The sequence below is a fragment of the Tasmannia lanceolata genome, unplaced genomic scaffold (assembly GCF_043159265.1).
Source record: "Tasmannia lanceolata isolate RefF3 unplaced genomic scaffold, GAP_Taslan_0.1 ptg000008l, whole genome shotgun sequence".
Lineage (NCBI taxonomy): Eukaryota > Viridiplantae > Streptophyta > Magnoliopsida > Canellales > Winteraceae > Tasmannia > Tasmannia lanceolata.
The window spans coordinates 4,335,326-4,348,865 of record NW_027518685.1 but is presented as its reverse complement, the minus strand read 5'-3'; the positions used below and the strand labels follow the sequence as shown (position 1 = coordinate 4,348,865).

The 13,540-nt window shown below is 45.0% G+C and overlaps 1 protein-coding gene across 1 annotated transcript; it reads left to right on the top strand.

Moving 5' to 3' along the window:
- Positions 1 to 242: 242 nt before the first annotated feature.
- LOC143884014 (cytochrome P450 monooxygenase 76AD131-like) lies at positions 243 to 12,358 on the top strand. The gene is made up of 2 exons (XM_077387369.1): positions 243 to 1,180; positions 11,541 to 12,358. The coding sequence occupies exons 1-2, from the start codon at positions 272 to 274 to the stop codon at positions 12,195 to 12,197; spliced, it is 1,566 nt and encodes a 521-aa protein (XP_077243484.1). The 5' UTR covers positions 243 to 271; the 3' UTR covers positions 12,198 to 12,358.
- The last annotated feature ends 1,182 nt before the right edge of the window (positions 12,359 to 13,540 follow it).

Below are 13,540 nucleotides of genomic sequence, written 5' to 3'. Positions count from 1 at the left end.
TATCTTGGTTTGTTATGGAATCGCTGCTTCACAAAATCAATTGGAATATCTTGCAACGACGTAGTCATTTTGTTGACCAGCATACTCATATTGACTGGTAATTTTTTTACCTGTCTTAATCATTTGTATTTCTTAAAATTTTCTTCCATTTCCACGGCACTTACTTCAGGGTTTAGCAGTATAAATAGAGGCCATCTCTCTTTCAGAACCATAATTAGTTCCAAGTATTACCATTGCATTAGTATTTCTCTTTACCTGCAGGCAAAAATATATGGACGTGAGCAATCAGAAAGATGCAGCCCTTATCTTCACGGTCACAATCGTTGTCATTTCTTGGTTCATTTGGGTGCTTAAGAAATCGAAAAAGGGTTCGGTGCCATTGCCACCAGGCCCACGAGGCTTACCATTGCTAGGCAATCTTCCATTTCTCGAACCTGATCTCCACCACTATTTGCGCAAACTATATGGGATCTATGGCCCTATCTTCAAGCTCCAGCTCGGCCGCAAAGTGGTCGTTGTACTAAGTTCCCCATCCATGGCTAAAGAGGTCCTTAAGGACCACGACACAACGTTTGCTAACCATGACGTGTTAGCCGCAGCCACCATTGCAACGTACGGTGGATCAGACATCGTGTGGAGCCCTTATGGCCCAGATTGGCGCATGCTCCGCAGGGTTTGCATTCAAGAGCTTCTCAATAACGCGAGCCTTGACGCGGGGCGTGCACTTCGGCGAAAGGAGGTTCTCCAGGCATTGGCCGACTTGTATGCCAGAATTGGAAGTCCAGTTGATGTTGGTGAAAAGATAACTGAAACTATCTTCAACACTATGTCTAGTACCCTTTGGGGTGCTTCGCTCAAGGGGGAAGAAGCAGCTACTGTTGCTTCGGAGTTTCGGCATGTTATGGGTGAAATGACTGTGGTGATTGGCCAACCTAATATTTCTGATCTTTTTCCTTTTCTAACTCGGTTTGATATACAAGGTGTGCAGCGTAAAACTAGAAGGCTCATGTCCTGGTTTGATCGTATCTTCGTTTCCATACTGGAGCAAAGGATGAAAAAGGAGGGAGTGACAGGTGAGGTGAAAGAACCTAAGGATTTCCTGGATATTCTATTGAAGCTTAAGGAGAAAGCAGATCCCAAAACGCCCTTGACCATGATCCATGTCAAGGCCCTTTTACTGGTAATTTCCTTTAGAAAATAGAGAAAATATGCTTACCCTTCAGATGGTTTATATTGTGCCTATGCATATGGGCTGCTCCAACAATTTTGGATCCAAACCGTTCATCTTGCACAGCAAAATTTTACAACTGATTTATAGAAATTTTTAGACACCGACTAACCTTATTTTCTAAAGGCCATTTTTCCGGGGACTGGGCCCTTCTCGCACTACTATAATAAAGGAACAATTACCAATGGGGGACAAAAATTAGGCTGAATTATCAACATGACCTATGTTTTTATGAAATTATCAACAAGGGACAAACGAGCTCCTGTCAGTAAAAGCTGGACGAAAATGCCATTTTCTTAAGAAACACGTTTTGCTTTTCTACTTTTTCCTTTTCTCTCTTCTTTCCCTCTTTTCCTTTTCTACTTTTCCATTGTAAACTTTGTTTTTTTACCCTACAAGTCATCTTCTTCATCGTTTAGCCACCATTGGAGACGGGAAAGCTCAAAAACTTGAAACGTGAGTTCATTCCCATCTATCTCTCTGTATCTAGGTTTTATTTTTCATTTGTTTTAGGGGTTTGCATTTCGCCTTCTCACTTTCAATGGCGGATGAGGAAGATGAAGCATAAGGTAGAAAGAAAAAAACGGTGAAAATAAACGAGTGAAAAAAAACATGAAGTAAAAACGTGTTCATAAGGGACTTGATAAGCCCATTCGGAAATTGGTAACCCTATTTTGATACTGGATAACCCCAATCCTAGAGACTAGAAAACCCCCTTCCAAAACTCCAGTACCCTCGCCCAATTTTAAGGGACTTGATAAGCCCATTCGTAAATGGGTAACTCCATTTTGATACTGGATAACCCCAATCCCAAAGACTTGAAAACCCCATTCCAAAACTCCAGTATCCTCGGCCAATTTTGAGGGACTTGACAAGCCCATTCGGAAATTGATAACCCCATTTTTTATACTAGATAACCCCAATCCCAGAGACTTGAAAACCCCATTCCAAAACTCCAGTATCCTCGGCCAATTTTCAGGGACTTGATAAGCCCATTCGGAAATTGATAACCCCATTTTTTATACTAGATAACCCCAATCCCAGAGACTTGAAAACCCCATTCCAAAACTCCAGTACCCTCGGCCAATTTTCTGGGATTTGATAACCTCATTCGGAAATTGGTAACCCCATTTTTTATATTAGATAACCCCAATCCCAGAGAGTTGAAAACCCCCTTCCAAAACTCTAGTACCCTCGGCCAATTTTCAGGCACTTGATAAGCCCATTCGGAAATTGGTAACCCTATTTTTGAGAGTTGCTAACCCCCTTCCAAAGAGTTGATAAACTCCTTCTGCTACAAAACCTCTTGCCGATAGCAACTCTTCTAATGGCATTACAATTTTGCTCATGATAGAAATAGCAAAAGAAATGGATGTTGTTTTCATTAAATGTGTTTCATGTATTACGTCCCGATTTCTGTATTACAAAAAAAATTAAGTATATCAAAAAAAGTGTAGCCATCCATTCATGTATTGAATCAAAATTTTCTTATACAACCATTGTCTTCCAAAATGCGAGCGAAGCCATCCATGCATCATCTCCAGAACACACCCTAAAATACAAACCGTTTAAACCCTAAACAATATAAATCAGAAACAGAGGAATGAAAAATAGTGCAAAACTCTTAAAAAAAAAAACAAAACAAAACCTAGATAGAGAGAGATAGATGGCAAGAACTCAACATTCAAGTTTTCAAGACTTACCAGCAACAATGGTGGCTGAACAAGGAGGAAGATGACTAGTGTAAAAAAATCAAAAAGTGAAAATGGAAAAGTAAAAGAAGAGGGAAGAAGGAAAAATCAAGATGAAAACGTGTTGTAAATGCCAAAGGGCATTTTCGTCCAGCTTTTACTGACAAGACCTCTTTTGTCCCTCGTTGATAATTTCTGAAAAGCATGGGTCCTGTTGATAATTCTGCCTAATTTTTGTCCCCCATTGGTAATTGTTCCTATAATAAATTCATTTGGTTACATCCCCCACCGTGCCAGTGTACATTGCCACTGTTTCACCTGCTCTCATCCTTAGGTGGAAACCACCTAACAAACCCCACGCCAAGTTATTAACTACGTGGGAGTCTATAAGAATAGTCCTTCTTCCCCCTCTGTAGTATTTGGTTCATACAACGATGGGGAAAATCCCCTCGACGGAATCCCACCACCTAAAACCTTCTCAGATCTGAAGCTTCATGGGCGTCTCAACAAAACCCACTTCGTAGAATATTTTTCTTCTTCTTCTTCCTACCAACAAAACCCATTCAAGTCCTGTTTCCAGGGACTTGTAAGGCCCGTTGACAGAGACAAACCCCTCTTCATCACACACCCCTTCCCTGCGGAATCGAATCCATCAGATCCAACTCTTCCTCGCTGAAACCCCAATCGAAGATTAGCAGAGGAAAATCTGGTTTCTGGTTGCTATCCGAGTCCCGACCCCCTCCCCGCCACTGGTCCCACCCCGACGACCTGCTTCTCCGTGCCGGAATCTTCAGATCGGTGCCTTTCCCTGCCGGAATCTTCAGATCTGACTGTTCACCGGAGCTGTGAAGAGTATTCGGAAGTTCCAGATCTGAGAGATCTGATCCTTTTTCGACCCCAATCTGATGAATCGTCGCAGGATCTTGTAGATCGGCCAGATTTTTCAACGATCCAGAGCTGCCAAAAGTAGTTGGAAGTTTCAGATCTGCGAGATTTGATCCTTTTTCGACATCTCTCTGATGAAAAATCCTCATAGGATCTTGTAGATCCTAAGGGTTCTGTGACTGGCAACCAGATCTCCGGCAGAATCGACGGCGAGGCGAGCAACATCCATCACCGGCGCCGGAGGCCACCACACGTGTGCAGAAATCTGAGGCAGGAAATATCTCCTCATCTATCTCCTCAACTGCCATGTCAGTCACGAAGGCTTGACAGGTTACCGAGAGATCCGGCCTCGTCGCTCCGAGCACCGGCGACGGAATCCGGCAGGTGCTCTCCGGCGAAGAGACTCCATCCAGATCCGGGCCCTGTTTCTGAATCCGGAACCGTAGATTCAACTCCGGTGATTTCCAGACGGCAAGCATACTCACGACGTTGGGCGGATCGCCGGAATTTGCTTTAGATTCCGGGATCAGAGTTCCGTACAGGGATTCTTGTAGACGGCGGCATCTTTGGATTCCTCCTCTGTATCATCTTCCTCTTCGTCTCCAGTTCCCTCTGACTCGGTGTCTTCCTCCCTCTCGGTTTCCTTTTGGGGATCCGATTCAGAATCCGGCGGATCCAAAATATTTGGAGGGCGACAAATTTTGCTGGGTGGTGGTTTATATGAAATCCGGCGGGATCAGCCGTGGAGTGGGAGCGAACTCTAGATGGGCCACTGGGGCGAATCTAACCCCGCTTGGAGTCCGGAGACTCCAACCTGAACCTAGTAATTTGGGCGCCCGGACGGACTGTGGGCATCCGTTACGGCTGGGGCCGACCGATGAGGTGAGTCTCCAGATTCTCCGAGCTGAAGAGGCGGCTTGGATTCCCGTACGAACTAGGAAAAACAGACGTCTGGAGAATGCCTTCCACCGAAGACAAAGTCGAGCCTTGGGAGACTGGAGATGCCACAGGTGTACTTTCCGGAATTTTAGCAGGAGGGCCAGCTGCTGGAAATGTCACAAACCTTGGTCCAGTTTGGACTTCAATTTTCCCGGACGACACTTACAGAGAGCGGCTCCGGTGGTGAGTTGTCCGCTTCCTCCTCACCCACAGGAGCTCCCTGCTGAGACAGTTAGATCGGAGTTTTTGCTTCCTGCGACTTCAGAAGGGGTAGCTTTCAACATTGAGGTAGTCCCCCTTAAATCTATCAGTAATGCAGATTTGGGGTTATGGGGGAAGATGAAGGAGGGTTGGGATGGTGATCTGGATGCCTTGGAGATATGGCTTGTTCAGAATAGCAGTCAAGGGAGTGAAGCAGTGGTGTATAAAATTGCTCCTCTTGAACTACACATTGCCATCCCTGCAGGTGCTAATCGTTCGAATTTGATCAGAGACTGGAGTTCTTCCTCCGATTCTCCTTTGGCAGACCTGCAAATTTGGGATATAAAATTTCCTAAGGGGGAGAAGTCGGCCTGGTGGAAAATAGAAGGCGTTCCGCCTGAAGCTTGGTGTGCAGACAATTTTCGGCGCATCGGTAAAAAATTAGGCCAGGTGGTGGAGGTGGATGTCTCATGTTATGCTGGTTCCGGATATGGGGTGGGTAGGTTGAAGATCGTAACTGCAGGTCGCCCTGGAAATGAACTATCTATACAGAGCTCTATCGATGGCACCCTTCGCTGGATTCTCGCCTCCCGGGAAATTGATGAAGGTGAAAAGCACTGTGTCAATTTACCAGCTTTTGCTACAGATGAGATGCCGGGTGAGGAGGAGGAGGTAAATCATCATTGTGCCATCAATGAAGACCCACCGTTCATGAATGAAGTCCAGCTTGCATTTAATGCACCCATTGTCGTCACAGAGATCCTCTCAGAGTCAGCCTTCAATGTCACCAACCCCGGACTGGTGGATTCCGCGCTCCCTCCAATCGCCTCTACTCGGGTTCAGCAGGAGTTGCCGGATCTCCACCTTTCATCTGAGGCAAATGTTCCAATTCAAACAGAGGGTCCCACACAGGCAATCAGGTGGCACAGTGCTGATCGGCCTATTCAGGGACTTCCCTACTCCGATTCTCCGTACTCCCAGGTCCACAGCTACGCAGATATTTTATCCATCTTATCTTCTCCGTATCAAAGAGACTCCTCTCGAGTGGGTGTTAGTATTGTGCTCGCTTCGGAGCGCGAGGAAATTGATACACAAGGGGTTGGTGAAAAAGTCAGCTGGGATTCTTCGCTGGCGGATCTTGGGTCCCAGGAAGGGGAGAGGGATTTCGGGCCTCATCACGTATGTCCTGGCTCACTCACCCCCTCCTCTTCGGCAGCTTTGAGCTCTACCCAGATGAATCTTATTTCCAATTTCAGTACATCGGGTAACAATCGATCTTATTATGCGACAGCAGAGGAGACTGGGGTCAGCCAATTGAGAGGACCTAAGACAATAAATCCCACCAGCAGATGTTTCTTTTTACCTAGAGAAGACTGTTTTTCCCTTCAGTGCCGGGTGGGACATAGGGTGGTGCTATTTGACAATCGTTGCTGGGGTGATATGAGTTCTTTATTCTACTGTACCCCTAGGGGGCGGCCCTTTTGTTCCCTGGTCCAGGTTTCAATCGGCAACTACTCCCATCCTCCTTCTCCAAGATGGTGTAGCAAGGCAGTCCTCCAGCCCCTGCTTTGTGCCCCATCACTCTCTTCTTCTCGGGTTGAATCAGGCCCAGTTACTATCCATCAGGTGATTGAATTGATGGTGGATCATACAGTGTCTATCAGCTCCCACTTGGGCCTAGTTTATCCGGGGCCGGCTGAAGATTACCGATCCAACATAAAGGCGGCAGAATTGAGGGAGGTCGATGTAGTGTCATCTCCTGCACCTATATCCGACGCAAATCTGAAACGTACGGAGAGAGAATTGATACGGCTTCATTCAGATATCAATTATGACTCTGGCTCGCATAGCAGTGGTCTCAAGCGTACGAAAAAAGGAAGAAAAATTGGAGTTGGGGAGGGGAGGATCTAACCGCACTCTAGTTGTTGATGAAGATTCTATCCTGGAATATCAATGGCTTGGGCTCTCGAGAGAAACGAATTCAAATAAAAGCAATAGTTAAACACCGGCGACCCGAGGTGGTGTGTCTACAGGAAACTAAGATGGAACAAATCAGTTCCATAGATATGAGTAGCATGGGGTTCAACTCTGATTGGAATTTTACTTTCGTAGCATCTAAAGGAGCTTCAGGGGGTATCTTGGTGGCATGGGATACAGTCTTGTGGGCCAGCTCAGATGTTTGGCGAGGGGTCTTCTCACTATCTGTAGCCTTCCGCAAATGTAACGATCAATCAGAATGGTTATTCACAGGCGTCTATGGTCCTTTGTCCCCTTCCGACAAGTGTTCTTTTTGGGAAGAATTAAATCAGAGGCGTGGCCTATGTTCCGCTCCTTGGTGTATTGGGGGGGATTTCAACGAAGTTCTAGATTCACGAGATCGAATTGGGGGTCAGCGCATTACTGTAGGTATGAGAAATTTTGCTGATTTTATCGCAAACAACGAACTAGTCGATTTACCGTTGGGCGGTGCATCCTTCACATGGGCAAGAGGTACGAACCGGAGCCGGCTTGATAGGTTTCTTTTATCGGGCGACTGGTTGGCAGGTATCTCAGAAGTTTACCAGCAGGCATTACCCCATTCTGTCTCCGATCATTGCCCTCTTCTTTTGTCCCCTAAAATGGAGTCCTGGGGCCCCCCTCCCTTCCGATTTGAATTAGCTTGGCTGGAAAATCCCCTGTTGGAGGCTCAATTAGTCCGTTGGTGGGCGGACTGTGCCTTCTCGGGACCCAGTGATGTCGTCATTGGCAAAAAATTAAGGTTTATCAAAGGGAAATTAAAAGCATGGGATAAGGAGCAGAAAGAGATTACCCTCGGCAGGAAGAGGGTCCTTGAGGACCGATTGTTGGAGATCCATTCATTGGCTGATAGTGGATCGGCAACGGCGGAGGATTTTGAGCAACAAGGCAGGCTTATCCAAGAACATAAAGAGTTGTTAAGGCTTGAAGAAATCTCATGGCGGCAAAAATCCCGAGTCAAGTGGTTGATGGAGGGGGATAAAAATACAGCCTTCTTCCATGCCATAGCCAGTACTCGCAGACGAAGGAACCGAATTGAATCTTTAGAGGTGGAAGGGGTTGTTATCTCGGACCGGGAGAGGATTATTGCGGAAACTATTGCATTCTACCGTTCTTTGTACTCCGCTGACGGACTTCTTCGCCCAATACCCCAAGACATTTGTTTCTCAACTTTGAGCCTGGAAGCTTCTGCTGGATTGGAAATCCCCTTCTCTGAGGAGGAAATCCGAATCGCTCTATTCTCTCTAGCTCAGGATAAAGCCCCTGGCCCTGATGGATTTTGCTTGGCTTTCTTTCAGACGTGTTGGGACACAGTCAAATCGGATCTTATTCGTTTCTTCCTAGAATTTTTTGAGGGTGCTATTCTCGACAAGGGGACGGGGGCGACTTTTCTAGTCCTTATTCCAAAAATTGATGGAGCATCCAAAGTATCAGATTTTCGTCCGATTAGCTTGGTGGGCAGCCTATACAAGGTGCTTGCGAAGGTGCTGGCGGACCGTATCAAAGTGGTTCTTCCATCCATTATATCGGTAAATCAGAGTGCTTTTATAGGCAAGCGTCAAATTCTTGATTGTTCCTTAACAGCAAATGAGGCAATTGACTATTACCGACGGTCAGGGGAAGGCGGCATCTTATGTAAGCTTGATATGGAGAAAGCATATGACCGTGTGGATTGGGCCGCTTTAGATTATCTTATGGGTCGTATGGGTTTTGGGGAAAAGTGGAGAGGGTGGATCCGGAATTGCTTATCATCTGCATGGTTTTCCGTTCTAATTAACGGCTCAGCAAAAGGATTCTTCAAATCCTCTAGAGGATTGCGGCAGGGCGATCCTCTCTCTCCATTTCTTTTCTTGATAGTGGCCGAATCCTTATGCAGTATACTGAAAAAGGGAAGTGATATGGGGCTATATAGAGGTTTCCTAATTGGGACCAATAAGGTGGAAGTCTCGCTGCTTCAGTTTGCGGATGATACCCTCCTGTTCTGTTCCCCGGTCCTCTCCCAGCTTCTCAATCTGAAAGCCATGCTTCGGTGTTATGAGATGGTCTCAGGTCAACGATCCAATTTTGGTAAATCTCGGTTGTATGCGATTAATGTATCTGAGAGTGAGGCTTCATCCTTCGCCGGAATTATGGGGTGTGGTCTAGATGTCTTTCCCGCTACCTATTTGGGTCTCCCTCTCGGGGTGGGCCGTCCGAGACACACCCTATGGACTCCTATTATACAAAGGATTGAGCGTCGGTTGGCCACATGGAAGCGCCGTTTGGTTTCCAAAGGAGGTAGATTGGTGCTTATAAAGGCTGTTCTCTCTAATATGCCGATTTATTTTCTATCCCTTTTTCATTGTCCAGCTTCTGTTGCTGAGAGCATCGAGCAAATTCAGAGACGATTTCTGTGGGGCGGTTCAAGGACTTCCAAAGGGGTCTCCCTTCTTAAATGGAGTTTAGTCTGTTCTCCAATTAAAAAAGGAGGTTTGGGTATCAGGAGAGTCCAGCTCTTTAATCAGGCCCTTATGGGTAAGTGGTTGTGGAGATATGGAGAAGAACAATCCTCTTTGTGGGTTCGGGTCATTGACAGTAAGTATGGTTCATCTCATGGGAATTGGGACTCTGTTGATACTTTCAAAATCAAAGGAATCACGGTATGGAGGGACATATTGCGTTTGAAGACCGTTTTTGCCCCTGGAGTTCGCTTCAGAGTCTATAGGGGGGATCGAATTCGGTTTTGGCAGGACCCTTGGTGTTCGTCCCATTCTCTCCGAGTTTTGTTTCCTGACTTATATATCGTATCTTCTCAGAAAGAAGCTTGGGTATCGGAATGTTTCGAACGGGTCCAAGGGCAAGTGGAGTGGATTCCTAAGTTTCGTCGAGCCTTCTTTGTCCGGGAGTTAAGCGATTACAACGCCCTCATCTCCTTATTGAACTCTTACTTCATCAAGTCTTCGGGCATAGATCGTCGTATTTGGATTTGGAATCCGTCGGGGATTTTCTCTGTTAAATCTTTTTATCTCCATCTGATCCCCACTCTAATGGAGCATGCGTCCTCCGCGGTTTGGCGCCTCGCATGCCCCCCAAGAGTTGCTTTCTTTGGGTGGTCGGTTAGCAGGGGACGAATTCAGACGATAGATTTCTTACGAAAAAGAGGAATGTGGCTGGTTGATCACTGCCCCCTATGTCTATCCGCCGGGGAATCCATCGACCACCTATTTATACATTGCCAGGTTGCTTCATATATTTGGGGTCAGCTCTTTTCTAGATTTGGAGTCAGTTGGGTTGCTTCCAATTCTATGGCCGAATTTATTAGGAGTTGGGACTGGGCTCCGTGGAAGAGGAAAGGTAGAATTTTGTGGAAGATGTGTCTCTTAGCCTCCTGGTGGTTCTTGTGGAAAGAGCGGAATGCGCGGGTCTTTGAAGGGAAAGTCAGGTCCCCATATTGGATTTATATACAGGTGGTAGCAGCGGTCATCTCCTGGGCCCGTTCACTTCCTCTTTTTCGTTTTGTTTCTGCGTATGCCCTTTGGGAAGGGTGGTCAACCATATGCATGGAATCGGTTACCAAAGTGCAATCTCGACCCTCATGGTCCCCCCCGCCACCGGGGTCTCTGAAGCTCAATTTTGACGGTTCCTCTATCGGTAACCCAGGGGCGGCTGGAGTGGGGGGGTTATGTCGGAATCACAAAGGGGAAGTCATTTGGGCCTATTCAGGGCCTCTTGGATTTGCCGACTCGTCTGAGGCGGAGGTTCGAGCCGTTCACAGTGGGATTCTTTCCATGCCTCGCTTGGAGTGCGACAGTCTGATAGTCGAAGGCGATTCCGTAAATGTTATTCGCTGGCTTTCGGGAGATGCTTCTCCCCCTTGGAGATTTGTGCCTTTCTTTGAGGAGATAGAGGATAGAGGAAAGGGCTACTCCATGGTCTTTCAGCATGTCCGGAGATCGGCCAATGTGGCAGCCGACTCTCTGGCTAAAAGTGGTGTTTCTCGGGCCGAAATGGAGTGTTTTGACTATCTCCCCCCTTGAGTCATTGTCTTGCTATTTTATTTGCTCATTGTTCCGACAGGACCATCTCGGTTCTGCTTATTCATATATATAAATATATATTCTGTTGCCTTCTTCAAAAAAAAAAGTATTTGGTTCATACAATCATTCCTGCCATTGCAGCCCAATTGATTTTGTTATTAGAACAAAATCAGTCCACCCTCCATTTTCTTTTGATTTGCATCATCATCATATCACACCTCTGTAACCATCAAACAAGTGATCCCCAATTGAACATTTCTTTGACATTGAAAAAACATTTAGTTCTTCATGGTAGACGTACGTAGTAATCACATCCACTAATTGTTAAACATGCATATAAAATTGGGATTTGCTAGGGTCCATCGCATAAGGCATTTCGATGCATGAGAGAGCAGCCACATAGGCTCACTTTTCAAAAGATTTTGTCATTATTCTTGAGGTGGCTGCTCTCTCATGGAACGGACGTTCTGTGAAATGCCTTTTGCGATGGACCCAAGCAAATCCCTATAAAATTAATACCTACTTAAGCTTAAACTTAACAAGTCTTTTTTTTTGCTGGTGTAGGACATGGTGGCTGGTGGGGTTGACACGAGCTCGACCACATTAGAGTGGGCAATTGCTGAGATGATGCACAAGCCAGAAACATTGAAGAAAGCTCAAGAGGAATTAGATGCAGTGGTGGGGAAGGATCACATCCTAGAAGATTATCATACCTCTAATTTGCCTTTTCTAGATGCAGTGGTGAAAGAAACACTCCGCTTGCACCCACCCAATGTGTTCTTGATCCCTCATACTAATAGTGAGACACGTGTCGTGGGCGGTTACACTGTCCCCAAGGGCTCCGGAGTCTATGTGAATGTGTGGGCAATACAAAGGGACCCTTCTGTTTGGGACAACCCTTCAGACTTTGATCCCGAGAGGTTCTTGAATGCCAATGCTACTGGAATCAAATGGGATTATAGAGGCAACGATTTCCGTTATTTCCCATTTGGGTCAGGGAGGAGGATATGTCCAGGAATCCCTTTGGCTGAAAGATCAGTAAATTATGTGTTGGGTTCACTTTTGCATACATTCAACTGGCAATTACCAAAGGGGACGAAGATGGATCTTGCCGACAAGTTTGGCGGGGTTATAAAGAAATTGAACCCAATTGTAGCCATTCCAACACCACGATTATCGAATCCAGAGATCTACAGTCATATCTTAAAAGAAGTTCAGTGATACCTAATAATCTATGATAGCTCTCCGGTTCTTGCTTGCTAACCCTTACTTAGGGTCTGTCCTTTCAAATAAAGTCTACTATGTAATGTATGTCGCATCCATGATGTTCTCCTTCAAGTCTTGTTGTAATAAGAGTTATTATAATATATAAGGTTTTAATATTGGGTGTGTGATGTAGAACATGTGGCGTGGAATAAATTCACTTACTCTTCAACTTCTATTCTTGTCATCTTATTTTTATCTTACTTTCTAGGTATCAAATTGTTCGTTTCACTTGATTTTTGATATCCTTAGAAAGGTTTTATGATTACGTATCTAACGAGCCTAAGATCTTAGATGTGATTTGACGAAGTTATGGATGATTTATGGACATGCGACATGTCTATTACAGTATGTTGCTTTAAGCAGAAGATTGAGATTTATTATTTAGGTAAGTTAGCATTTAAGGTTTCTATTTTTGGGTTTTGGCCATATATACAATGTAACGAAAGGAAAAATGATACATTTGAATAAATAAATTTTTGGAACATCACTTGTGAGGAGATCCTTGGCTCTTTCATGTGGTTTAAGGAGCTTATCGCCTTCACGTGGTTTAAGGAGCTTAGCGCCTTCACGTGCCATATTGGTGTTTTTCTCCAAAACCGCGGTATGGTTTAATCAAACCCCCATGAGACGATTTAGTTGCTCATTAGGTGATCTCCATCTTTTGTTGCCACTCGATGGTCCCTGCATCAGTATGCCCTGTCATATTATTATAGTTGCATTATTATTTCATTCCAGGGATAGTATTTCCATTCCTGGTTTTAATATTGGCACTATACTATATACAGTTTTTAAATACATCGCTGGGAGCATTTTTAGGACAGTAACAACCTTTAGGGCATGTTCCATGGAATATCTGTAGGCCAAATTATGAAACATGGGTAGGGAAGGAGGTAGAGTGAGAGAGACTGACGTAGGGAGCATGGGGCGGCAACACTAAATGAAAATCAACACAAACAGCAACTAAAATAATCTCGAGGGGGTTTGAAAACCCATGCCACGGTTTGGAGAAAAACTCCAATATAACACATGAAAGGAGCGAAGCTCAATACTCTCTTCACAAGTGATATCTCAAAAATAAACTTTATTCAATCTAACTTTCTTTCATCATGCCATTACATAATATAGAGAGTCAAAATCTAAGAATAGCAACCATAAATACTTGTCTAACAGTTATTCTCCATCTTATATCTAAAGCAACAAATTAAAAGCAAGAAATATGAGTAAGATAATCCTAAAATAGTAATCTCGTAATAGAGTACTTACCATATCTGCCTATAACTTAAGCAAATTAAGTCCAA